Source organism: Drosophila teissieri, chromosome 3R, assembly GCF_016746235.2.
Source record: "Drosophila teissieri strain GT53w chromosome 3R, Prin_Dtei_1.1, whole genome shotgun sequence".
Classification (NCBI taxonomy): domain Eukaryota; kingdom Metazoa; phylum Arthropoda; class Insecta; order Diptera; family Drosophilidae; genus Drosophila; species Drosophila teissieri.
This window is the reverse complement of record NC_053032.1, coordinates 7876906-7903050: the sequence shown is the minus strand read 5'-3', so window position 1 is coordinate 7903050 and position 26145 is coordinate 7876906. Positions and strand designations below refer to the sequence as shown.

The 26145-nt window shown below is 43.2% G+C and overlaps 4 protein-coding genes across 5 annotated transcripts; 3 read left to right on the top strand and 1 right to left on the bottom strand.

Annotated features, from left to right (window-relative positions):
* The first annotated feature begins 3776 nt into the window (after positions 1-3776).
* On the top strand, positions 3777-5518 carry LOC122620451 (homeobox protein bagpipe). Its single transcript, XM_043797924.1, has 2 exons — positions 3777-4588; positions 4710-5518. Exons 1-2 carry the CDS (start codon positions 4144-4146, stop codon positions 5411-5413), a joined length of 1149 nt encoding a protein of 382 aa, XP_043653859.1. The 5' UTR covers positions 3777-4143; the 3' UTR covers positions 5414-5518.
* Positions 5519-13557: 8039 nt separating this feature from the next.
* Positions 13558-15355, bottom strand: LOC122622382 (UDP-glycosyltransferase UGT5). Its single transcript, XM_043800784.1, has 3 exons — positions 15091-15355; positions 14373-15038; positions 13558-14231 (listed from the first exon to the last, which is right to left on the bottom strand). The coding sequence occupies exons 1-3, from the start codon at positions 15353-15355 to the stop codon at positions 13558-13560; spliced, it is 1605 nt and encodes a 534-aa protein (XP_043656719.1).
* Positions 15356-19604: 4249 nt separating this feature from the next.
* On the top strand, positions 19605-23100 carry LOC122620787 (nuclear cap-binding protein subunit 1). The gene is made up of 4 exons (XM_043798409.1): positions 19605-19733; positions 20103-21648; positions 21804-22113; positions 22457-23100. The coding sequence occupies exons 2-4, from the start codon at positions 20210-20212 to the stop codon at positions 22991-22993; spliced, it is 2286 nt and encodes a 761-aa protein (XP_043654344.1). The 5' UTR covers positions 19605-19733; positions 20103-20209; the 3' UTR covers positions 22994-23100.
* A 1262-nt stretch (positions 23101-24362) lies between these two features.
* On the top strand, positions 24363-26124 carry LOC122621607. 2 transcript variants are annotated; one of them, XM_043799525.1, is made up of 4 exons: positions 24363-24406; positions 25469-25631; positions 25690-25866; positions 25923-26124. In XM_043799525.1, exons 2-4 carry the CDS (start codon positions 25596-25598, stop codon positions 26091-26093), a joined length of 384 nt encoding a protein of 127 aa, XP_043655460.1. In that variant the 5' UTR covers positions 24363-24406; positions 25469-25595; the 3' UTR covers positions 26094-26124. The 2 variants fall into 2 exon arrangements, with proteins under 2 accessions (XP_043655460.1, XP_043655459.1); XM_043799524.1 differs by lacking the exon at positions 24363-24406 and having other exon boundaries at positions 25363-25631.
* The last annotated feature ends 21 nt before the right edge of the window (positions 26125-26145 follow it).

Genomic DNA, 26145 nt, shown 5'->3' with positions numbered 1-26145 from the left:
GTCGCATTGCAATCAAGGTTTAATTTTCAAGTTTATGTATGCGACCTCATATTACAACACCCATATTTTGTAGATTTATATACTTTTTTTATTTTATTTTTTAAATTTCGGATACTACTAAATTGTGTGCCGCAATTGTAATATAGCCTTGCAATCAAGGCTTAATGTACATATATGATTATGTAAATTATTATGTAAATCCGCTGTTAAAATCATCAAAACAAATCTTTAAGAGAAGAGAACCGATTTCAAAAAATTAAAGAGAAATAAGCAGTCTTAGCAAAGCCCTAAACCGCAGAAAACTACATGTACATGCACATACATCGCTAAGTTCTACAGATGTAAAGAAGATGTTGTGTAGAATCCGATAGTTTTTCATATCATCTGGTCACTCTGAGAACGTAAGAAGAACGTAGTCCGATTCGTGAAAATAAATTTAAGCAATATTTTTAATTGCGTGCTTTAAAAAAAAGGGCGAATATAATAACTCCTAATATAGCTTAGGAGTCATTTTATTCTTATCCGGAAATATTATTGGAAATAACGGACTAGCTCCTTTTTCAAGCCGAATGATTTATGGAATGTATTTTACTGAAAACCTAGTTTGTCTGGCATTTTTATATTGATCTTCCTTCTTGGACTCCATGCACTCCTTTTATTTTATTTTATCGTAATATGTTGGTTATAAGCGGACTTATTCAGCCACTTTCATCCGCTTCAGCCCCAATAAATTGGGTTTTTGGAAATGTGTCAATACCTTTTTTACCTTCTGCAAGGATAACTTGATTTTTGGGACTTATTATGGATTATGCAGTCGGATCTCTAATTGGCCATTTCCCCCTCTCAGTATTTTAAGTACCACAGTAGGATTTTCAAGGGGTTACTGATGTTAATAAACGTTAATAAACTTAATTTCAATGAAAGTTCTTCACACTGGGGTGATTCTGGAATAAATGATGATTCTGATGATTCACAATAGAGATAGTAAAAGAAACGTAAAGTATTCTGAAAGACAGGCTCGATGCACTGGTCGAAGTTGAAAAAAAGAATATGGCAATGAAACAAGAAACTAGTAGAATCTCTTACGTTTTTTAAGGAGTGTTTTGAACAAATGTAATTAATTTATATCAGATTTTAGGACTTATATTTTATGTAAGAATGAAAAAATGAACCACCACGATGTTAAACACTTTTTCGGAAACTGTATTCCGAAACTTTGGCAACATCCACCTTTCGAAATACTCCGAGCTAAATAAATACTGGAAATGATCCACAAAAGTCCAAACCTTTCGAAAGGGCTTCCATTCTTGCCAAATCCATGACCTTCACCATGGTTTCATCATGTTGCTGAAATGCAGAGAATAGGTCGAAGTCATCCAAGGTAAATTCGCAGTTCATTTTTAACAGTCCAACATCTTCTGACAAAACGCAATAGCTTTTGGTGGGCTTCAGTTATGAACAAAACGAAGCTTTCTAATGGTTAATAGGTAAAATAAAATACTGTTTAAAGATATATTAAACGCTGATAATAAGTTTGTTACCCCAATCTGCAGGCGTTGCTTCCACGTTCAAAAATCTCAAAGCTCTGGGGCCAACTACACAGGTTAATAAACCATTGTTAATTGACATTATTACCAAATACTTCTAAAAAACTGACATATTCCAGATTACTATAATATTTACTAAAATACTACTTTTAATGACCCAGTGCAAGCAAACAGTAATTTTGAATTTAAATTAATTCCAGTTCGGATAGACAAAATCAACGCAAACTTGAGGACGAAAAACACTTGTCCCCATTCAACATTAAAGTGGCACAAGGAGATCGGGTTTCCCATCCAGATCCATGAATGGTAATGAAGAGCAGGGAAAGGCAAACATTTGGAGTGGCTTTTGATAAACCATTAAATAAAACTCAATACCACAACGACAACAAGCCTGCAAGACTTTCGGGCGATGGCGATGGCGCTAGCGATGGGCATTCGGAAATCAAACAAGAAACTGTCGAATTTAATTGAAAATGCCAATTCATCATAGCATCATAGGGGAGGGATGGATATCTTCAGTGGGCAGACCTCGACCCCCTCCACTTTTATGTAATTGAATACCTGCTCCATTCAAGGGTAATCGCATCAGCAGAAGAAGCTAACAAAATCGCAAAATTAGCGACAACTCACAACTCAAACGGAGGGCGAGTCTTTTGGGCGCGTGCGCCTGCCACAAGCATCATTATATTCTAATTACTCGAGTATTATCGAAACCCATTCAGTCGAAATGGTATAACGAGTAGCAGTTCCTGCCCGATCCATTCCACTCGCGCACCGCACTTGGTCCCGCACTTGGTTACTCAAATCTGACCGCAAAACACGGAACCCTCGCCCAATCACCCCAATCACCCCACTCACTTCCGCGCCCCTTCACTTCCGAGCCGGCCATCCATTGTTGGCTTGACTTTGCGGCGCCCGCGGCATCAAGAGCCACTGAATTGGCAATAAAAAGATTATAGCCCGAAGGTGTGAAGTGCAGTGGAGAGCAGGAATCGCACAGAGATCCGGAATCACCGGCCAGCCGAGCACCGCGCATAAGCCACTAAAGCCACCCCAACGGAGAGGCGATGGGAACGCGTGCTCGATTCGCACGGACCTGTTCCAAGCACCAGCATCCCACACTCACATCCACACTCACACTCACATCCACACTCACAACCACACTCACACTCACAACCACACTCACATCCACATCCAGTCGACTCGAGTGAGGCGGATGAGTGCCTTTCGCACTGAGTGGGCAGCCATGTTGCCACAGCCTCCGGGCATCCAATCAGCGCTCTCTGGGCTCCACGACAGCCAATGAGGGGAGCTTTCCTTGAGTACTCTTTGAGTGATCTCGGGAACAAGAGCCCCGCGCCTTTTAGGTTTGTTTGGGCAGCTTAACCAGTTGCTTATAACGTGACTATAGTTTCTAGTATAGTCCTAGTCTAAGGTCTTACACTTTCGCTTGGCTAAGAAAGTGGAACGTTTTCGGCAAGCTTCGATTTGGGTTTGTTGATGTAGGAAGTACAATTCTTTTGGTTTCACTTGTTTAGTCAATACGTACTACGGTCTGTAAACAGAAAACTTTCACTACGAGTCGGTACATTTTGTATCCATTTTACGCGAGTTCCGCGGTAAACTATCTGTAGCTTGAATATGACAGTAACCATTAATAATTGCTATGCTAAGTACATGGTTTTCAATGGCTGCTTACCTTTCCAATAACTGACTGGATTTATTAATCGACTAAGCGCAATAGCCTTCACTATAGTAATGTATAAAATGTTAGAATAAAGACCATTTGTTCTCTATGCCGCCTGCTAGTTAGTGAAGATATGGACAAGTGGCATACGGTCGTATGTTATTTAATTTAATTACATTACAATTAGAAGCAACCCAGAAATATTTTTCGCCAGATCCATTAGAGTATTGTTTAGTTTTGGTTTACGATTCCAAACCATTCCATGACCCAACTAACCTACTTACCTTAAAGAGTTGCAGCTTACGGTTGTCTCTGGGGTTTGCTTCCAAGTGATTTAAATTCCAAACAAATCGATCGCCTAAACAATGGGTTGAGACTGGAGTGGGCATAGCATGTAATCCCATTCGGAGGACTGTACCCGTACCCGAAACGTGGAGACGACACACGGAGGAGCAGTTAGCGGGCTATAAACAATAAACAGGATGCATGCACTCCCCGAAGAGTAAGGCGCACCATACAAGTACGTAGAAGCAGCCGTAGCCATTTACGACAAATTTTGTTTACGCACTTGAGAGGAAACTCAAAGGCTCTCCAGCCAGGTTTCGGATCCACCAATGGCAGGAGTCGAATGCCAGTTTCCACCACCACAGATGCCGACGAGCCACTTGAGTACGGCGCACATTTCCACTCCGGCAAACCGAGTGATTCTGCCGGGGATCTCGGCCACTATTTAAAGACAGCCCGGAGCGCTCGGTTGAAGCACATTCGCTGCGCAGCCCTCGAGTCGTGAAGATCGGAAAGCCAAGAGAATTTTCGGAGTGAACAAGTGTCGAAGAGGCCAAAGTTAGTCTCAATATTCGAAAAATTCAAAAAATTCAAAATATTTGAAGTATTCAGGAATTTCGAAAAATGCTGAATATGGAAAGCGCGAGTGTGAGTGCTGCGATGGCGGGTCTGAGCAAATCGCTCACCACGCCCTTCTCCATCAACGACATCCTAACGCGCAGCAATCCGGAAACACGTCGCATGTCCAGCGTGGACTCCGAACCGGAATCCGACAAGCTAAAGCCCTCCTCTGATCGCGAGAGATCGGCCTCCAAGTCGCCGCCGCTCTGCTGCCGAGATCTCGGCCTCTACCAGCTGGCCCAGCCCAAGGAGATCCAGCCGAGTCCCAGGCAACCCAGCAACTATCTGCAGTATTATGCGGCGGCTATGGATAACAACAACCACCATCACCAGGCAACAGGCACTCCGAACTCCAGTGCCGCGGATTACATGCAGCGCAAATTGGCCTATTTTGGGTCCACCCTCGCCGCTCCATTGGACATGAGACGCTGCACCAGCAACGATTCCGGTAAGTTTCCGACAGCGAATTACCGCCATTCAGGCTCTAATGGACTTGGAAAAGAACGCAGCCTTTTGAATGGTCTTTTGTATGGGATGTATGCTAACTTTTCGTAATTTTCCCTTTGCAGACTGCGACTCACCGCCGCCATTGAGCAGTTCGCCCTCGGAATCGCCGCTATCCCACGACGGCAGTGGACTGAGCCGCAAGAAGCGGTCGCGTGCCGCCTTCAGCCACGCCCAGGTCTTCGAGCTGGAGCGCCGCTTTGCCCAACAGCGCTACTTGTCCGGTCCGGAACGCAGCGAGATGGCCAAGAGCTTGCGGCTGACGGAGACCCAGGTGAAGATCTGGTTCCAGAACCGCCGCTACAAGACCAAGCGCAAGCAGATCCAGCAGCACGAGGCCGCCCTTTTGGGTGCCAGCAAGAGGGTTCCCGTCCAGGTCTTGGTGCGAGAGGATGGCAGCACCACCTACGCCCACATGGCAGCTCCAGGCGCTGGACACGGCCTGGATCCCGCCCTGATCAACATCTACCGCCATCAGCTGCAGCTGGCCTACGGCGGTCTTCCGCTGCCACAGATGCAGATGCCATTCCCGTACTTCTACCCGCAACACAAGGTGCCGCAGCCCATACCACCACCCACCCAGAGCTCCAGTTTTGTGACTGCATCCTCGGCGTCCTCATCGCCAGTTCCCATCCCCATCCCGGGCGCAGTGCGTCCACAGCGAACCCCGTGTCCCAGCCCCAATGGCCAGATGATGAGCGTCGGGAGCGGAGCAGAGAGTGTTCACTCGGCGGCGGAGGATGTCGACGAGAATGTGGAGATCGACTAGGTTGGGAATGACGCTTGAGTGGTTACGTTTTTGTGATAGCCGTAGAAGTTGTGTTTTAGTCTCTATGTGTAACCAATAGATGTCCCATAGCTTTAGTAGCCTTAAGTTTTAGTCGTATCTACCCGAGAGCTAAATAAAATTATAAATTGAAAGAAACTTGTGTGGTTTGAATTTTATTTTCTTCAACGAATGTTTGCATATTTTTAAGTTGAGTGCTTTACTTTATTGCGCCGAAAGAATTTACTTTAATGATCCACTTCCTACTAAGCCGCGCTTTAACCTAAAACATGAATTTTAAACAATTTAAAATTGATTAAACTTAAATTTAGCTTGTAAAACATTTCTCCTTCCAGAAGTTCAAAGTTTTAAAGTGAGTATTTGAAAATATACTAACGAGGCCCTGGGGCTTCTTACTATTTTCTTTACTATTTAAGTGCCTCTAGTAAAAGGGCCCCTAGTTTAGTAAATATCTTTATATTTAGGTATTTATCTTTATCTTTAGATATACCATTGGTATAAAAGGAGTTTACAGATAATTACGTGTTTATTAAAAAAGCAAGTACATTTTAAATAAACAACTCATAGGGAAAACATTTAATTATTCCGATTTAGTTGCTAACGAATATTTGCATACGATGTTTTTCTTCTGCAGTTGATAAAGCTTTTTTTCATTAAAGTACTTGTATAATCCTTATATGGCCGATCCCTTCATTTATCTAAGATTAAAACTTTCGGTTACAGTGTTTTATATGTAATAATGAAAATAATAAAGTTGGCAAGCGAACGGAAAACCTGAATAGAGTAGTTTCTCATTACTAGATCCGTGAAATCGGCTCTAAAAGCCTATTTCTTTTAGTAGAAGAAAGCCGTTTGCTGAGAAGAATGCAACAAGAGGCGCTTTGCCCCGAATGATTGTTACATAAATTGATACCACATGACCTCAATTTGCATCATCGGGCGGGAAAGCGGAAAAGCGGAAAAGCGGGAGGCTCCTCAGACCCTTCAGAATGACAGCGATCTGGCGGATGAGGGCCTCGAGATGCGCTCCGCTGAAGTGGAATGCGTGTGGTCGGAGCCGGAGCCTTGCGAAAGCCGAAAGCCGCTGGTGATGACCGACCGACTATGACGAGCCCACTCAATGACGACATAGAAGTGCTTCAATGTGTCAGAAGGGTCGGGCCGGACGTCTGCGACCCACAAACCACTGACTTACATACGCCGGACCCGGGCGCTTTTGCACAATATCATCGCGGGAGGGAGTAGGAGGCGGAGGAGGAGGAGGAGGAGGAGTGGGAACGGGATCGGCAACATAGACATGTCCTTAGCAGCACAGTTGGTGGCTGACGACACAAGGACATGGCTCAAGTGCCCGGCGGCGACAATTCTAACGGCCGGCCGACCAGGCGATGTTTATAAACAAACAAACAAACAAATAGAATCACCAACTGATCACGAGATCACCAGGATGAGAAAAAGGACATGTGCCCAGTGGGAAATGTAATCGACTGAGCAGTACTAAACATCCACTTCAGAAGGATCAATGCGTTTAGAAACAGTGTTGCTCGGATTTCCTGTAAAGAATTTAAAGACATTCACCCCTTTCTTCACTAAGAAAAATGTTTAAGAAAATATTCAAATAATATACACGTATTTTCCCTCCAATCTCTAAAGTCTATTAGAAGGATAAACAAACCCTTTCATTACATTTTTCAATCCAATCGGCGCCAAACGTATGAAACCTCGCAGTTTATAAAGATTTCTCCTAAAGTGTTAAATTTTTCGAAATTGGGGCATTGAACGTGCTGCTCTGGCGACTGCCAACTGAAAAAACAATGGGTATGAGGAGGTCGCTAAGTACATATATGTATGTATGGAGCTCTTGGACGCATTCTTAGACTAAAAGCACGCAGGCATTTGACAAATTTGGGACACTAAAATCGATTGACAGATGTAATTACTTGGGTAAATAGGAGCTCCAGCAGTTTGAGGATGTATCTTTTTGCCAATGAGCTCCCGAATTCTGTTCATTTTTCATATTTCTGGTAGAGATTTTTATATTTATTTAAGTTATTATTTTGTGTTTTAAAACATAAATGAGTGGTTGCTCCTAATTTAGCATGGTTCTTTCCACTTTCAGATTCGCAATGTACCTAAAGATAGCAGATAGGACGTAGGTGCCTAATCTCTGTTAATTCTTAAGATGGGATAAATCAATCAAAATGCTTAAAACACGATATTGTGCTTATGATGTGCATAGAAAATCGATCCCCTTACTGAGGTATATAATGAATTTCCTTCATTTGTCCACAGCCCACTGGCAAAGTGCCTCTGCCTCGAGTGGAAAGACCAGATTGAGTGTTTTTAAATTATGAGTGAGTTTTTCGAGACCCGCCCCATTCCGCACTCTCGGCAACCAATAACCCCGATAATTCATGGACTCTTTGACTTTGAGTCTCGCTTTTAGTTTTATAGCACGCTTCGGATTTCGAAGGGTTGAAGACGAAGACACACGCTGCATGTGGTCGTGGAGCGAATTCAAGTCGTCCTGCTGCCGGCGGCTCGGCTACTAATTTGTTTATACTGCGCCGCCTCCGGATTTGTTTATGCAACCTTTTTATGACACACATGCCGGGGTGCTACGAGATGTCAGCTACTTGACGGCAATCCTTTTAAACCGGGCCGCCCGATCTTTGGCTTATTTGGCTTGTAATTAATATGGAAATTAGTCATGGGCCGGGCTCGTGGTCGGTGTTGGGTTTGGGTTTGGGTTTGGGGTTGGGGACCAAGTGGCGTATGCGCAATCTTTGAACTGCAATTAGTCGTCGCCTGTCACCGGTCGAGGACGTCTGGTAAACAATTTAGGCGATATTCGCTATTTGTTTAAACATTTCGGGGAGGCCTGCATTCTTAAGCAGAGAGTGCATTTAATGGCGAAACGCGAAATTCAAAAGAAAACGCCAAAAACGTTGGCCGGACAGCTTAAAGTGTAAACAAAACGCCCGATCCGTTCACTTATTATAAAATGCACTGCATTCTTGTTTTGGCCCATCTCGATGCACTTTGCCGCAGCGCGTCGGCGTTGTCTTCCCATGCTCCCGTTCATTGTGCCCCTCCGCCACGTATCCCAATCCCAATCCCAAACCCATTCCCAATACCAATACCAATCCCAATCCCAATCCGAAACCGAAACCGACCCCCTCCACAGCCGTGTCCCTCGATCTCCATCTCTGGATGGCCGATCGTCTGCTGCACACATGTGTGCCATAAAAGGAGGCTGAGGAGATGAGATTTTCGACTTCGACTTCGACTGCCACTGCCACTGCGACTGACACTTCGATTTGCCACTGCTATTGTTGTTGTTGTTGCACGTGTGGCTCTGCCGACGCGTTTGTTTATGCAACATCCATCCCTGCTACTAACAGTTCTTGGTAGGAATAACTTCACAACAAATTCATCAACTAAACTCTAAACTCCGCAGCGCGATACTCTTGCACTGTTTGGGTCCATGAACATTGTAGGGCTTCTAGTCTAAAGTGTGAGCCCTTAGCTTAGTTTAATACAAGGGTAGAAAGTAGTAGGTAAGAGTAGAAAGTAAAGGAAATGAAGTAGTATATACCTAAACGCCCAATAATTTCTAAACTGACTAAAGAACGAAAAATTGTAATCCTTAAACGAAATACAGTTGTCTAATGTTAAGTGCGCAATTCGTAGAGCATTTCAGTACCGCCTGAGGGAGCACCTGATTTGTTATTGGAGCAGTGCTCTTTGTTTTATGGGAGGATGGACCTGGTCCTAAGAGGGCGAGTCCCAGCTCCCGAAAGGGACTGGAGTCGGAGCCAGCGACATTGCCTAATTGCTTTGCTGCCGGGCGGGCGATGGGGTTGGCCACTGGGATGAACTCGGTCTGGCTTCTGGCTTCTGGGTAGGTAAATGAATCGTTGTCTTTCCGGAGCGATTAACCCACTCACACCCACGGAACACGATTGCTGAGTAAACAAAGCTCGGAAGCAGAGTACAAATGATGCCCCGGCCTATTTATGTTTATTTTGTTTTGAAAATTGTGCGTTTAATTTATAGTTAATTGTTTTTCAGCTTTTCATTAGCCAACCAAACCGAGCGGTGACTGTGTGCGGTCCCGAGAATTCCCGGGAATCCAGCCCACAGGCCCGAGCATTCGGATCATATTATACTCGCACACCAATTGTTGATGATGGTGCTATTTGCGCAAGTTGTTGGCCAGCGGGGCTGCCCGCCCGTCCGACAAAATGGCCACCCACCTCAATTTCAATTTCTATTTCAATTTCAATTTGAAATTCAATTTCCAACTCAATCTTCCGTCCGTTTCGGCAGCTGTTGAAGTAATCTTTGCGTAATGCCAAATCCATATCCAAATCCAAATCCAAATCCAAATCCAAATCCGATTCGATCCAACCACGCCGCTTTCGGTGGCCACTCCTTTGCTTATTTGGCTTCAAATAAAAAATCATTTAAATGATTTCGAGAACGGCGGCCTTAGCCGTAGAGCATGGTGCCATGAGATTGAATGATAAATGTTTTGGCTTTTGTGATTTTGTTTATTGTTCAATTTCGGGTAAAAAATTCAAATTTTCACCGCATGCATAAAACGGTTTTGGTGTTCGGTCGCCTTTTCTTAACTTATCGCGTTTTATAGACAGCCATTCAAATCGGCAGATATTGAGTTGAGTCCAACTAGCACTAGATGAATGGTTTGTTTTTTCGCGAGCTGTTTAGATGAAAATGTTGTGGTGTTGCGGACTGCAAAAGAGATTCGAGATGGGCACACATGTGTCCAAGTTCCATTCGGGCAACTTCATTAGCGTTTTTAATGGACCTGCCGACTCGTAATGCCCGACAATTAAAGTCGCAATAGACATTTGGTTGGGCCGCCAGTGGATTCACGTGTTAGATGGGCCCCGGGGCCAAAAACGGAGTGGGTGAGATGCGATCTTCCATGTATACAGTCATCCATACAGTACATAGTAGTAGTAGTATTGCCCAATGGACCTTATCAGCTGGCTGAGCGCTACTAATAGGCTACCAGGCGGAAAACACTTGAAGATCTATTGATAAACAGTCACTTGGTATGTGAGCTGGTGGGATCTGTTTTCTCCACGGAGCATTTGGCATCGAAAAGTGTTTAGATAGATCGAGACGAGACGAGATGGGATGGGAAAACAAGCTGAATGGTGTCGTCTATATGGTAAACACTTCAATGAATCAGTTTCCTGGGTGGAAAAGTTTTCGGATCGGAATCTTTTGGCTGAGCACCTGCAACTTACTTGGTCGTTAATCTTTGTTTTCCTTTATTTATTTCGAACAACATAAAAGCGCTTAAAGCCTGTTTAAGTGCTCATTGCTTAGTGTAAACAGTTTTTCTATTGACTGAGTCACAAAAGGGTGTAGCTGCTTCTGGGATTTAACAATTGCCTGTGCGTTCGTTGGAATACTTAGATCAAGTCCTAGAACCAGAACATACTAGTTCTGGTCCAAAAAATATAGAAAACAAGGAATATGTGCATATGTGCATTTACAGCCTGGAATCTAGCTCTAAAATGTAGTTTTTTAATCCGTTTGAGGAGTAGCTAAATATCTATGTGAAATTACGCTATGTTGAACGACGCTGAGCATCAACTAATTATGTTAGGTTGTCTGCATTGAAATTACTGTGAGTTTTCTGCAATGCATAAATCAACATCAAATTGCCGAAGAAGAGCAGTTTAACGCCTCGTTAGCTTTCGTCACTAAGCTGAGCAATTTCGGTTTCAAACGAATTCCACCTCCTTCTTCCTCCTAGTGGCATCTCTTTATCTTTCCTCTTTTGGGGTCTTTTATTTTTTCATAATCACTATACGGAGAAATTCCTTCGTCCTGCCACCCAAACGCCTATCGGCCACACCCACTCCAACGTCGCCAGCTATTAGCAGCAATTTTCAATTTCCTTTCTGATGAAGCACATGGCAAGAGAGCAAATTACATGGCGCACAACTTGAGACATTCGCTTTTCTTTTGCTTGCCTTTCTCTGCTCGCATGCTTCTCATTTTCTTTTTCTTTTTCTTTTTTTCTTTCTTTTAGGTGGATTTCCCCCCTTTTGAAGTCAGAGGTCCTGGCGCACACGTACGCAATTGTCCTGAGCGCTCGACTTCGATTCGAAAAGAACATTTTCTTGCAATTTCTGCTGGGTGGCTGTGCTGTGCTGTGCTGTGCTGAGTGGGTCGAGAGTAGAGCCCAGACGGGCGCAAATGAACGGCCATTATGTTTATCCGAAGTGAAAGCGAGGGCTGAAGTGAATTTTTAACGAGCTGGCGGGGGGAGGGGGGCGAAGACGAAGACGAAGAAGAGCCCAGGAGCTCCCAGTGCGTTGCAGTGAGTTAGTGAGGTATCCTGCCGGCAAAGGACATGCTTCAATAGAATAAGGAGAAAATTACACTTAAACGCTGCGGCGTGTCGAAAAGCTTCAGCTTCCCTGGGAGGCCAGCGTTCTGTGACCTTGCTGAAGGTAGTTTAGTGTAGATGCGAGGTTTGCAACGCTGCGAGAAACTAAGGAGGTACTGATAAATTTGAGTATATATACATTTATTTTCATATCTTTTACTGTTATTGCCCCCATTTAGATTTCATTATGAGAAAGTATTTAAAATTATACTATACTCTTCAAAGCAAAGATATGGTGGAATAGGGTCTCTTGACTACCATTATTCTTCTTATTCTTATTTCCTTTTCAAAGTAAAGTGTATAGCGACTGCAGTTCCTTCCAAACCCAGCCAACTGTTGCCCAACTTTGATTGGGCTCCATTCAAAGGTGGCCATCCAAATTGCCGGTCAATTAACCATTTCTTCTGCGGACTTTCCTCGTTAACCTGTCCTCATCATTCGCGAGGCAATCGCATCGCGTAAGCACATTCCAGTGCCGAGGGATGATTCTAAGTTTATTTGCCCAAGCCGTTGACAGACAAACAGCTTCGGTTCACCCCTTTCCGCTGCTCATACTCAAAAGCAGCACTCATACGCCCTGTGCGCCATCTGCATTAACATATCATTAGTGCGTGCGTGTGTTTGGCTGTTTATCGACGCTTTTGTTTACAATAAAGCGTAATCATGTGTTACAAATACCAATAATAAAGCCTCTGGGCCACGGTAACCCTATAGCTGTAGCCTATAGCTGAAGCATCCAGCATGGGCGTCGCCCCCACTTCAATGTCAGTTCGTGAATGCATAATGAGCCCGGAGCTCCACAAATCGTGTCTCCGCACTCCGTCCTCAAGTGCACTTTGCCGGAGATCCAGTCTCCCGGTCTGGGACTGGGTCTGGGTCTGGAGTCGTGTAAACATCCCATTTTCGTGCAAATGTCCAAATGGCGCTCCAGTTGGCGCAGCCATTGCAGGAAGCAACTGTCTTTGGGGTCAACTTGTTTATGCGAAATTTAAAATTGGAAGGAAAATAAATGAACATAGCTGGGAACTTCACGCGCGTACTTTGGTATTCGAGTATATAACTACATAGTGTACAGACTAGAGGCCCATACCTCGAAAAGCGCCATAGTTAAGTGTAATAGTTGTGAGGGGTTCTTGATCTGATGTCTGGAAAAGTGACACCGACATTCATCTATCTTTCCCTCGGAGTTAATTGGCTCTTGATGATTTGGTAAGAACACACTTTAGCTGACCTGCATCATCAATTGGGCTGCCCTAGGCCCTGGAAACATTATGATGATGTTGAAATCCCATTAAATCTACGGTGAGGGGACTTTATGGCTTTCTCCCGAAGACTTTTGCATTTTTGCCTAATTCGTGAAGAACACTTGGCTCGGCACTCAGGCGCCTTAAGTAGAACCAACCAATTTGGATTCATTAAATACTTAAGTAGAAGCTCAAGTGCCACGGCTTAAGTGTTCGGGCTATAATTGCAAAAATATGTAAAAAGAACAAAGTGCAGATCAAGTATTTATAAAGAACTTTATAGAAATCTCCATGTGGAGTTGATTTTTGTTGGAAATTTTCGACATTCACATTTTTTGGCTTCATTCTTGATTACTATTATTATTTTTAGCTATCATGCAAGCTGTTTGGACTACTACATCCTTGATAGTTTTACAAGTATATAGCACTCTGGTCATTTTTAGTTTTCACTCAGTTTTCGCCTCTTTCTTCAGCGCTCGAATACCTCGCAAGGATTTCATCTTTCGACTAACAGCATAAAATGCCAAAAGTGGTAACAGACCAATAGCCAGTATAATTGCTGTGACATCCAGGAGATAAAACTGGTACCAGGGCAGATGTACTCCCGCTGCCACCAAATGTGGTGCCCCCCGATGTTCCAAGACGTAATTAGTCCAGTACATAGCGGTGTCCATAGCGCCGAGTGGACGATCCCGGAAAATTCGCGATGCGTTGTCCATATTGGCTTGATATTTGGGATCCGTCAGCAGCTCATGAAGCGCAGAGCTCAGCAGATCTTTCGAAATGGTGCGATAGTCCAATCCGATGGCATATCCAGCTGCTTGGCCCGCCTTAATGTTTATGCCCTGATCAAAGTAGAATGGCATTCCGAGCACCGGGACCGCATGGTAAACTGCCTCCTGCATTCCAAAGAGGCCTCCATGGGCGATGAAAACCTTCACATTCGGATGAGCCAATATGTCGGCCTGGGGTAACCACTTTTCGACCTTAACGTTCTCCGGCAGATTGGGCAACTGATCATCCTCGAATTTCCAGAGGACCCTTTGCTTCAAGCTGGCGAAGACTTCAAGGAAAATTCCAAGCTTTTCCGGTGGCATGTCAGCACTGCGCACTTGAGATCCTGAAATTGGCAGGGACTTCATTTACTTCGGTTCGAATCAAAAGTACATGTATAAAAATTGCATATGTACATAATATAAATAATTTGCTAGATAAGGTTCTGTCTAGATTGAATTACCACAAATATTCTACATAAACTCACCCAAACTAAAGTAGATCGCTCCGTTCTCAGCGTTATCCAGATAGCTCCCAATATGTTCTGGTAGGGGCTTGGGTGGCAGGATGTGCAGTCCACCCACTGAAATCATGTTTTGGGACATGGGTCTTGGTGAAGTCAGCGGCAGGTAGCTATTTAAAAGTATAACCGAGATGTTCTGTTCTAATTGCTTAGCCGTCGGTACCTGGGGCAATATGAGGCCAAAATGCTTCCTGATAACAGCATCTTGTTGCGGATAGTAGGATACTTCCCGAATAACATCCTCGGCAGTGCTAATCAGTACATTTTCCAATCGCTCCCACAATGACATTCTATCCGAACAGGATATAAAAACATTGGGAACGTAGGCCAATGGATTTACAAAGCCGAAGACTTGACTAAAATAGTTGGCGTAGGCGAAAGTGGCTATGGTAATTACAGGTATTTCGTAAATATAACCCAGCATTAGAGCTCCCTCATTGTGGAACTGTTCCGCCAGGAGCAAATCGAATTTGCCCTCTTTATCCTTGGCGTGGATCAACTCCTGAACTTCCGGATGGGCCAGAGCAAAGTCCGTTGACTTAATGCCAACGTGTTGGGCCAGTCGCATGTGTGTTAGCTTTGACATGTCAATCGTGTCCAATGCCGATTGTGTTTTCATCATCGCAGATACTGTGAAATTGGGTCATTCAATTTGTACTGAATAAATAATGAACTTACTTACTGTCGGCCCAGGTATCGTACTTGGGCAAAAGAATTTCCCTGTACATTGGTCCCAAGTTCTCCTTGGCCAATGATAGCGGGGTAATGAAGGTGACCTCGTGTCCACGTTTCACTAATTCCCTTATTATGGCATCCGTCATCATGAAGTGGCTCTTTACAGGCAGGAAGAAGGGTGCCAGAATTCGTGCTCCATCTCCAGGACCCAGAAGGCATAAGAGGAGCAACTTGACGAAGGGAATCTGCGCCTTCAAAATAGATAAGGCCATGTTAATAAATAAGTAGATAATGAATAAAAATAGATAATGCCATGTTAATGAATAAGTAGATAATGAATAAAAAAAGATAATGCGATGTTAATGAGTATATTCGGATGCTCCAGAGTTAAGTATTCTTTAATATAATTCAGGTTAATTATATATCTTTGAACGCGAAACAAACCATTAAGTTAAGATTTAAAAGCTGTCTCCTATGTTCTCGCGAGTCACAGTTGCACTGAACTGAAAGCAATCTTAGCAGTGGTTTTATATGCTCTCTTATCTTTCTTCAGTGGCAGACCATATACCGTATACCTATAGCAATAAAGGATCGCATATCAGTGACGCCATTCTATGTGGTGCATAGTATAGCACTGATAGGGACAGGAAGATAATACGATGGATCGATCTAAATGGGGTTTAGACCAATCACGGGGGGTGCTATAGTTTAATACATAAGCAATCTAATTGATTTGGTCACAAAAAGAAATCACTATCTTGTTGCCTAGGTAGGGCAATATTTTTTTGTTGGTAGATGTCGTCTTCGGTGATAAGAGTTCATTCAAGTCATCTATCAGTTGGTGAAGACTATGTTTCGAGATAAGCAGCAGCCGAATGAACTTGATAAAATCAAAGATTGTTTACACATTTTCATCATAATCTCCGGGGTTTCAAACGGCGATAAACATTAATTTAAATTAATACAAATGCTGTACATATTAATGTGAAACAAAATATTTACGTCTTCCGCAACAAAAAGCGATATTTTTATAATTCCTCGATTTGATCAAAAGTATAGCATAGATTTAAGACTTTCCTACCCCAATTTATATTGTACTTCCCAAAGCGATCAAGTTAAACGATGGGAAACAGCGCATAAATCAGAGGCATTAGACTAAGTTAAATATTTGCTTCCCGGTTGCCAGCCAGCCGTGTAGTGTGTAGTGTGGTAAATTATGGTGCTAAACTGAACGATCTGATTGGCGTGGTGTTGCTTCCTTGTAAACTTTCCTAAACACCAATACACCAATATGTGCAAATCGAAATGGTTAAGTTGCCATAAAACTCAACGCGCCAATTTGCAGGCAATTAAATGTTGTGTTTGAACTGGAATTTCGGTTGATGGTAGGTATGACGTTCGGTGTGAACTTTTGTGCGTTCATTGATATATTGATATTGATATTGATTCCGATTCCGATTCCAATCGGACTGGGATTCAGATCAGCGGCGCATGGATCGATCATTCAATTTGGCAGCCATTCGCGGCGGACTTATATTATTGTTTACTTTGTCATATTTTGCCAATGTGTTTTTATTGTTCTGCGGGCCGCATTCGCATTCTACTCGTATTTAGATTGCCTCTATTTGTTGCTGCATGCCAGCAGTGATACTTTGTTTATTGTCTCGACCAGGCCAAATAAATGCAACGACTTTTCTGCGGTAAATTTGGCGTTGGCGGGTGCTTGATGCGATGCGATTGCGACCTGGCCATAAACCTTGGTCGGGCATGTGTGCTTGGAAGGGGCTCAAGTGGACGAAGTTATTGCAAATTCTCTAATCGTGGGATAATGCCCCATCGCTGGCAATCACTGCAATGATCTCAACGGCCAAATGCGGCTATGAATTCCGCGTCGGATGCCCAAGTGTTCCATCAAAATCAAAGCTTTTAAGCCGCTGCCTGAAGTGTTTCGCTTGCGTTCTAATTTGCCTTTGCAGCGAATGCGCAATTAGCCGCTATTACATTAATAATACGCGTACTTGTCCTCGGCCGACCCATTGGTAATTGAAAAATCGGCTATTTCCAATGTGGCAATCGAAACAGAAATGGAATTGAAAAGCGCACATTTGGCCGAAGTGAATCGTCCGTACTTAAGAGCTTAAAAGTGCGCATCTTGCCTCCCTGCATCCGAGTACCGATTTTGAATCTGTGTGCCATTCTGTATACATATGTATATCTGTGTATCTGCACAAGAAGACTAGTTTTCTAGTTGAGGCACTGCTAATGGTTAATGGCAATGCTAATGGTTAACGGGCCAACTCAAAATTACAAAATATTCTTATTATTTTGACTATTTGATCCTTTACCAAGGATAAATGTAATTGACTTGTATTCAAATAAAAAATACTTATAAGACTGAGTAAACTTCCTATTGAAATATGCATATAATGTATGCTCTAAAATATTTATTCTGAGCCCACTACGTTTTCCCTCTGCGTGAAGTCGCCCCTTCGCTTTGCGGCGACGCTAATATGCAATTGGAAACCACCGGGGCCGCCAGTCAGTTTACGTAGCTTCCCCGCCCACGTGGTGATGCAGTGGCTCCATGATCATGTAATCATGCGTGTGGCATTGTTTACAAATCACGCCTTGTCGCGCGACGCTCCCGACCAGACAGGACACACTTGAGGATGTCGGCAGGAGGGTGAAATATGTGTGAACGCCGAGCGCGGATCCTCTGTGGTGCACATCCTCCGCATCCTCCCTCAAGTGGCTAGTTGGGCTGGGATGGCTCGGTCAAGGTGCCTAATTGGGATCTCCACTCGACATCCGTCTAGACAGCTGTTCTGCGGAGGTCCTGCGACAAGTGGCATGTTTTGGTTGTCGCCGCGGGACATTTGGGACACATTAGTTGACCACTGTTTGCAAGCAAATGGATGGAAGGGAAGGGTAGCGCCAAGTCGGAAGACCGGAGGGTCGGACCACACAAAAGACGCAAATAACCCAAAACCGTACTCCAAATAAGCAAAGCGCGATGCAACAACAAACATTTCCACACGGAAAGGAGATCTCGATGGAAGTGAACCAACGTGTGCTGTTCCTAATGAAACTAGAATTTTTTAGAAACTATTTGTGACGTTAGTCCCACAGGAACCGGATTAAATAAAATGTATATAAATTTTATATATTTTTTTCTCGCAAGCTGGTGCTACTAGTGATATTGTATTAAAATAGTAGCATAAACATGTCGTTTACCATTAACTAAATAATTCATCACGGAGTTATTGGTAGCTTTATATTATCTGTTTTATACCGAAAATAAACGTACTTTTTTAGGTTTGGGACTCTTTCTAAATATGCCTCGATCTCTATTTGTTGTTTATATAACAGAAACCATTTTTGGCCGTGTATCCCACCACTCCACTAGTTCATTTAATGCTGGGGGAATGCAGTTAATGAACTAGAGCAACTCCTTAGCTCAGCTCGACTCGGCTGCATTTATCCATTCCCATTCCTCCACCATATGAGCTATCCATCCATTCACCCATCCATCCATCCATCTATCCGACTATCAGGGCCATCAGGTGTGTGGTGGCGTTGGCTTTATGGATGTGGATGTTCCACGGCCTCCGCCGTTAGAAGCGCAATTTGTTTATGCTACTTTGTGAGCAATAAAAGCACAGACGGCCATGTGGGTGGTCCCACCGTGGGGCTTGGGGATTGGGGCTTGGGTCTTTGGATTTTGTGCAGTCGCTGGATGTGATGTGTGCTACTGGTACTAGTGCAGGGATGGGGTGGTGCTGGTGCTGGTGCTGGTGATGGTGGTGGCGGTGGCGTTGGCGGTGGTGTGCTAATCATCAGCAGCTCTTCGGAGTTGCTCGAGTGGAACTAATCGGAGCATTGTGCGCTCCGGATGCAGCAGGATGCGGTGGGTGACTCTAGTCCCTGTGGGAATAAATTGAGTCATAATTGAATTGATTGCCAGCGGGGCGGCCACTTGCAAGTGTCGGAATGGAGGGCCCCGGGACAGCTATGGTACAACTGAAGTGGCCGCCAAATTATTTGACATAATTGCGCCTTGATGAAGCGCTATCTGCCCCTGGGAAAGGGTGGAGCCACTCCACTCCAGTCGGGTGCTCAAGTACTCATTGAACTACATTGGTTCATTGGAGCTGTGATGGCTGCTTTTTTGGTAGTTTGTTGACCTCGGAGATGTGGCCCAAACTTGCCACTTCTCGACAGTGTAATCTTTAACAGCGATCCAATTTAAATGTTGTGTTTGTTGATAAAGAGATCAAGAAACAATAAAAAGGGCGGCAAACGGTAAGCCCATGAAATATCATTATGTTCAATAAGTTGTATGCATAAATTGTCGGACACTTAATTTATAAACTGCATTTTTATTCTATGACGAAATTAGGTAGACTAAAGTGTAGTTTGGAATTAGATTTCTAGTACAAATGTCTGGTTTAAGCAGGCTTTGAAATGTCGTTGCTAAAACGTCACTTTCACATCACATAATTTTCCATTAATTCCAATTCACTCAAGCTTAGAGGTTCAATTTATCGTATTAATAAAAATATTTGTCTCGCAAATAATTGGTCAAGCCCACTTAAGTCACCAGTGAAAACGCAGTGCTACAGTTTTGTTAAAAACCTGTTAAATATTTAGGTGAATATCAAATCCGTTCTTTTTCTACCCTTTGCAATGCAGTAAGAGAGACATTTTCGACGATAAAATGCATATATGTATGTATATTCTTCATCAGTATCAACAGCAGAGTCGATCCGTCCGTTTGTTTTTACGAAAGCTAGTAACTCTGTTTTTTTTACTTTATGTAGTTTATAGTCGGACAATAGTCGTTAACTTTATAGCTACTGTAAGAGTATGTAAGCTTCGGATGATAACAAAGTTATCATCCTATTCTTGGAATTAATGTTATATGAAAAATTATAGTAATATGAAAAATGCTGTGTGAATTACCTATTTAACCGGAAACGTGCACCTGACTAATTCCTTTTTACCCATAACATTTATTAGGTGTGCGTTTTTCCCAAATTGGAAAATATTTCGCAAATAAAAAGTAGCTCATTCCGACGCCGCTTTGGAACTTGGTAAGCAGTGAAATTACGCTTCCTTCGAATCAAATGGAGACGAACACCTCGGGCCGTCGTAAGCGCCAGGACTCTGCTGACGGGGAGGAGGAGACTGACCTTCGCCTGAAGAGGACTGCCGAGACGAAGGCGGCGACCGTGGAGAGGCTGATGAGAGGCCTAGGCTTGCAGGGCGGAATTTCGCTTGAGCTAAAGCTGGCGAACCTGTCGTACCTGTCGTACCTGCTCAGCAAAGGGATCAGCGGCGAGCTGAAGAAGCACATTATGAGCCTGCTGATAACCTGTGTGGGCAGTCATCCCGGGCAGGCCAGTGTCTATGCCACTTTTGTGGGCCTACTGAATGTCGGAGACTTTGATTTCGCCTCCGAGTGCCTGTCGTTCATGTTGCAGAAGGCTTACGAGTCGATGCACACTCGCGATTGGTCCAAGTGCCGGGGAGTAGTCCACTTCCTGGTGGACCTGTATAACTGCCAAGTGATCCCGTCGTCCTCCCTGCTGACCCTCCTCGCAGCCTTCCTAAAAGAGTGCGAGGCTCTGAGGGATCCGGACGATGTGGTGGTAGCCGCTCCGCAGACGCGTCGCGATTGGCTTGCCTACTGTGTGCTATCCGCCATGCCCCTCATTGGGAGGGATCTGGAGGGGGAGGCGGCATTTGAGAAGCTGATGGTCTCAGTGCAGATCTACATCAAGAAGCGGTGCGCTCTGCACACCACCATGCTGAGTGTTTGGCGGGATCTCAAGCAGAGGGACTCTCTGGAGCTGCTGTGGCAGCAGGTGGACGGATTGAGGCAGGAGCATTGGGCCGAACCGGAGCACCAGTTGATCCCCCGACCTTATATGACCTTCGATGAGACCTTGAGTCACGGCCAGATGCACTACATAAGGGATTTTCAGTTGGCCCCCCATGAGCAGGGATGTCGCTATCCCCCGCCTCGAGTGTGCTTTCGCATCTTCTCCTACGACTCCGTCGGCGAGATCCTTCATTTGCCCTCGCCGGTGCGCATCGAAAGGCATCTGCTGGAGGCCCAAATCCAGGATATGCTGCACTCCTATCATAAAGAAAGAAGAATCTGTGCCGACAGCCTCTTGGGCTACGCCGCCTCCAAGCCCCAGTTGCCGGTCTATCATTGCATCGTAGAGGTGATCTTGGGCGAGATGCTGCAGCTGCCCACGGCCCAGTGGATCAACATTAACTACGGAGCCCTTCTGGTGCAGCTCTGCAAGGGCCAGCCAGACAAGGTGCCCCAGGTGGTGGTCCAGGCCATGGACATCCTCTTCAATCGGCTGGGCTCCATGAGCGTGGCCTGCTTCGACCGGCTGGTCAACTGGGTGTCGCATCACATTAGCAACTTTGGGTTTATCTGCCAGTGGAGTAAGTGGGCTCAAAGCCTTCCATCGCCAATCGATCCGAGTGCCACCAATCTGCAGCCAAAGGTGGTTTTCCTTAGGGAACTGATCAAGAAGTGCCTCAGGTGCGTAACATTAAATGAATCGATTGGGAAACAAGAATAACTAAGCTGAAGATCTGTGAAGAAGCTTTTGCTTCCGTATGTTTATTCCCAATTGTTTGTTATACGAGACTAGTTGTAAGTTATCTGAAATACTTGTTTTGCGCTCCAAAAACTAGATTTTCGTACCACCAACGAATTGCAGAGATACTGCCGGATACCCTGGCCGGTTTCCTTCCGCCGCCTGCCCTTCCTCACTTCAAGTTTGTCGACGAAACACTTCCTGGTGCCATTTTGTCCAAGATTCTGCTAGAGGCGATGCGCAGCAAGCAATCATGCCCAGAAATGATCTCCGAGATTATTAGTGCCACCACGGGAATCGGTCCGCTGCTCAAGATCAACGTGTTCACCCAGAACTGCCTTCATTTGGGATCCAAATCATTTAGCCACACTTTCGCAATACTCAGCAAATACCACTCCGTCTTCAAGGTGAGATTTTGATTTCATGTCCAGTTCGTAGTATGGCTACTGTTGTAACCAGGTGAAGATAGTTTTCTATCTTGTTGACTCTTAATATTTGCCTATAAATGATAAGGTGATTTGCAATCAAAATATGCGACTCTGCACCCCACGTGTTTTCAAAAGGTCAATTCAATGAAATCTATCATTTCTATTGACTAGCTATTCTGTTGGAATATGTACCGACATAAAATCCAACCGAAACGAGTAATTTTATAAGTGGTATATATTTTTTGTAGTAAGGGGTACCAATATTAGTGTCATCCCAATTCTATCCGGATCTCTATCCCTTACGGTTCCATTTCGATTTTAGGATTTGGCTGCAGGAGATCCGGAAAAGCAGCTCGCGATCTTGAACGGAATCTTCGATGTGTGGGTCGCCAGCGATCAGTATAAATTTGTGGTGTCCGAAAAGCTGGTCAAGATGGAGATAATTGAGCCCATTAGCCTTGTAACCTGGATCTTCGACCCTATGATGCGCCAGGAGCTCACGAAGATGTACGTGTGGGAGCTGCTCCACTCCACTGTGCGCCACCTGAAGCGTGTCCAACATGCGATTGAGGTCGTGGATGTCGATGATCCAAGTGCGTCCGATTCTTTAGTCAAAGGCATCCTGTTGAGCATAATTCAGCGTTTTGTGAAGACCCTATCTGGTGCTCCGGTGGCAGACGAGGGAACAGAGGAGCACTACTGGTTCCAGTGGGTTCTGGGCAGGCTGCAGGAGACGCTCTTTATCTATGCGGATGACTGCAAGACATTCTCGAGCAAGTTGCTTAAAATATGCGAGGCGTCCGAAGACAGGCCCGAAATCTCAAAAACCATCGAGGCCTTTGTGGCTTACATCATGTAACTTCGGTTCAAGATTTCATTTGTGATTATCAATTGGTATTTAATTTATATTATAATTTATAATTATAATTTATATTGGTATTGTTCGTTTATGTTAGACCAAACGATCTTTAATAATAAAGTCAAGGCACTTGAAGATTTTCTGTCTTGATTTTCATTACCTTGAGTCCGAAACATGAAATGATATTCAATGATAAAATCTCATAAAATATGTAGTGATGCTATTTATTTGTTGTTAGAGTTGTTGAGATTACATTTAATTGAATCTTAAAAAATGTGTGTTTATGGAGATAAATATATTTAGAAATAACGCTTCGCAACTCTGCATTTTATTTTCTTCATCGCGTTTTGAAAAAAAAGTTGCGCGCCAATTTCCGGTATTTTTTCTATCTGTGTGTATCGATAATATAACTAAATACTTTATTATCGACTACAATCGAATAAGGCGGTGTGGAAATTAGCCTAAGATATTGACAGTAAGGTAAATGTAGAGTATGAATAACATTCTACGTTAAAGTGTGACCACTTTTCATAGCATTCTGTATATATTGGTATAGATAAATACATTTGAATATCAACGTGTATACAACTTTAATAAGCGCTCTTGTGTTTATTGGGATATATTAAACCGGAACAAAGTTTTTTAAATTATTAGCTTATTTTGGATTGGATTTAATGTTACCCACTAGCGGTACAAAGTACAAACATATATATTTATATATTAATTATTGGGCTCGTGCCGACATTATGATGTTTATCTCATTATATTTTGAACTATAAATTTAAAGGCTAATTGTAAACCCAAGTAGATCTCTAGATTATTAAAAAAACCCATATCTCTATGTAGAGTCAAATCATAAGCGTGTCAAATATTAATTATTGGCATTTGGATTTATTTTACCATGTGTGTCCTATAAATTTATTGAGTCCTATAAAAGACCCTGATATGCGAGATTCAAAATCAAGGAAGATACAAGGATACATGTATGGAAATAGTCGGTGACATTGTAAATGCCTTATCGTAGTTCTGCTGACAATTTGCTCTGAATTTGTTTAATCATATTAATGATAAAGATTTAATTGTTTCTCAACGAAGATTTTGGTTAAGGGGATATTTTTCTGCGACAATATATTACTTGCAACAGCAATGATTTATTAATAAACAAATGAAATACCAATTTATTTAGATCTTGTTATGTGATTGTATAAATTTCTAAATTACGTAAAAGTAAATCCTTAAAATTGTCCCAATTTTCTGAATCTAATAAAGGTTGTGTAATAATACTTATAAGTTCAGCAAAAATATACTCTATGATTTACCCGTCACTAGAGCCGAATAAAAGGGTGCGTGCCATTGGAACGTCATTCAATCTAGCTCATTGTTCATTTAAAACTTTTAAATAAACAGAAATCTGTAAGTAATGGCATCACCGCTAGGTGGTGCTCGAGTGCGATCTCTAAAGCAGTTCCCTTGCTGCTTGCCGAAGCAGTCGATTCACTGCTTGCATATTTCCCTCGTACTTACCGGGTAATGATCCCTCTCGTGATACCCGTTACGCGTAGAGGAAATTGGTAACCTACATTCGTTGAAAAACTTGTAACGGACAGAATGGAGCATTTGACCCTTTAAAGTATATACATATATTCGTGATCGTGATTGCTATGACCATTTGTCTGTCCGTATAAACGCCGATTTTTAATTTTTCTTTAATTTTATAATTCGACTTTAATACCAATTACTGATAGAGTAAAAGGGTATACTAGATTCCTTGAAAAGTATATAAGTAACAGGGAAAAGGAAACGTTTCCGACCATATAAACTATATGTATTCCTGATCAGGATCAATAGCCGAGACGAACTGACCATGTCCGTATAAACGCATGCAGCTTCCATAGACATAGACGCAGCGCAAGTTTATTGCCACGCCCACTCTAACGACCACAAACCGCAGAAAACTGCCATGCCCATACTTTAGAAAAATGTTTTGATATTTTTTCATGCGGCAAAAACATTTTGGCCATGACCAGAATTTGCGAAAAATAATCATTTTGTTCTTTAAACCGTCCCAATACCTATGCATTGATAGATCTAATGAAAACAGCTACAAGACTTTGTTTTGTGTAGTTCTTCTAATCTGAATCACAAAACAGATAGGTGGCCTAATGATAAATATAATATTCTAGAAACACGCGAAATTACTGATAAACCAGATGGTAATCTCATACAACTTTAAATTTGAATGGATCTTGTAAAGATTTATATCATTAGCAGGGAAACACGCAATTTCCGATATATCGGATTATGAAATAGGCATAGCTTGCCTATTAAAACAGCAGGGTCGCAATCACAATTCGCATTGCAAAAAAAGTGAAACATGGAACGGCAACAAGTTACACTGCTGCAGATCCTTATATCCTTATCATTGCACATTATAAGCCTTTCATTCGCATTGAATCACTTTTTTGTTCCTGAAAGGGAGGAGCTGTTTAGTGAGTGCCCCAACAAGCCAGGAGTTTCTTTCGTGGATACGTTGGCGGATCTTTCCCTATTGAGCCGTAAAAAGGGTGCAGATGGTGCAGTGAATATATCGGGAAACATTACCATGAAATGGGATGTCGACCATTCAAATCGCGTCGCGGTGAGCATTATAAAACCTTATATCCTTACTGGGCTGACTACAATCAATCACATTGCAGGTTGAAGTGGGCGTACATAAGTTTGAAGGAGGAACTTGGAAGCCAACTGTTTTCAAGGGGGGTGATACAGATTTCTGCAAATCCTTTTTTGAGAAGAACACCATTTATTATCCTTACTCGACCAAACACGTAATCAACAAGAAGCAAATTAAGGACAAATGCATTACAACTCCAGAAGTAAGGATAAACTAATGAAAATTCGAGGTTTTAATGGTTTTGTTTCGGCTATCTAGACCGTCTTAGTTTTGGAACCCTATCTCCTGAAAATATTAATTAATTACGCAGTGCCTCTGACTCCGGGACGTCACAAGGCTGTTATTTTATTTTCTGCATTCGACAAATCTGGAGTTAAGCTTCAAAGGGACATATGCTTGGAAATTATTGGCGATATAGTGAATATCTGAGAGCAATTATTCATTTTACTTTTATTAAAGCTTACTCCATATTAATATTAAC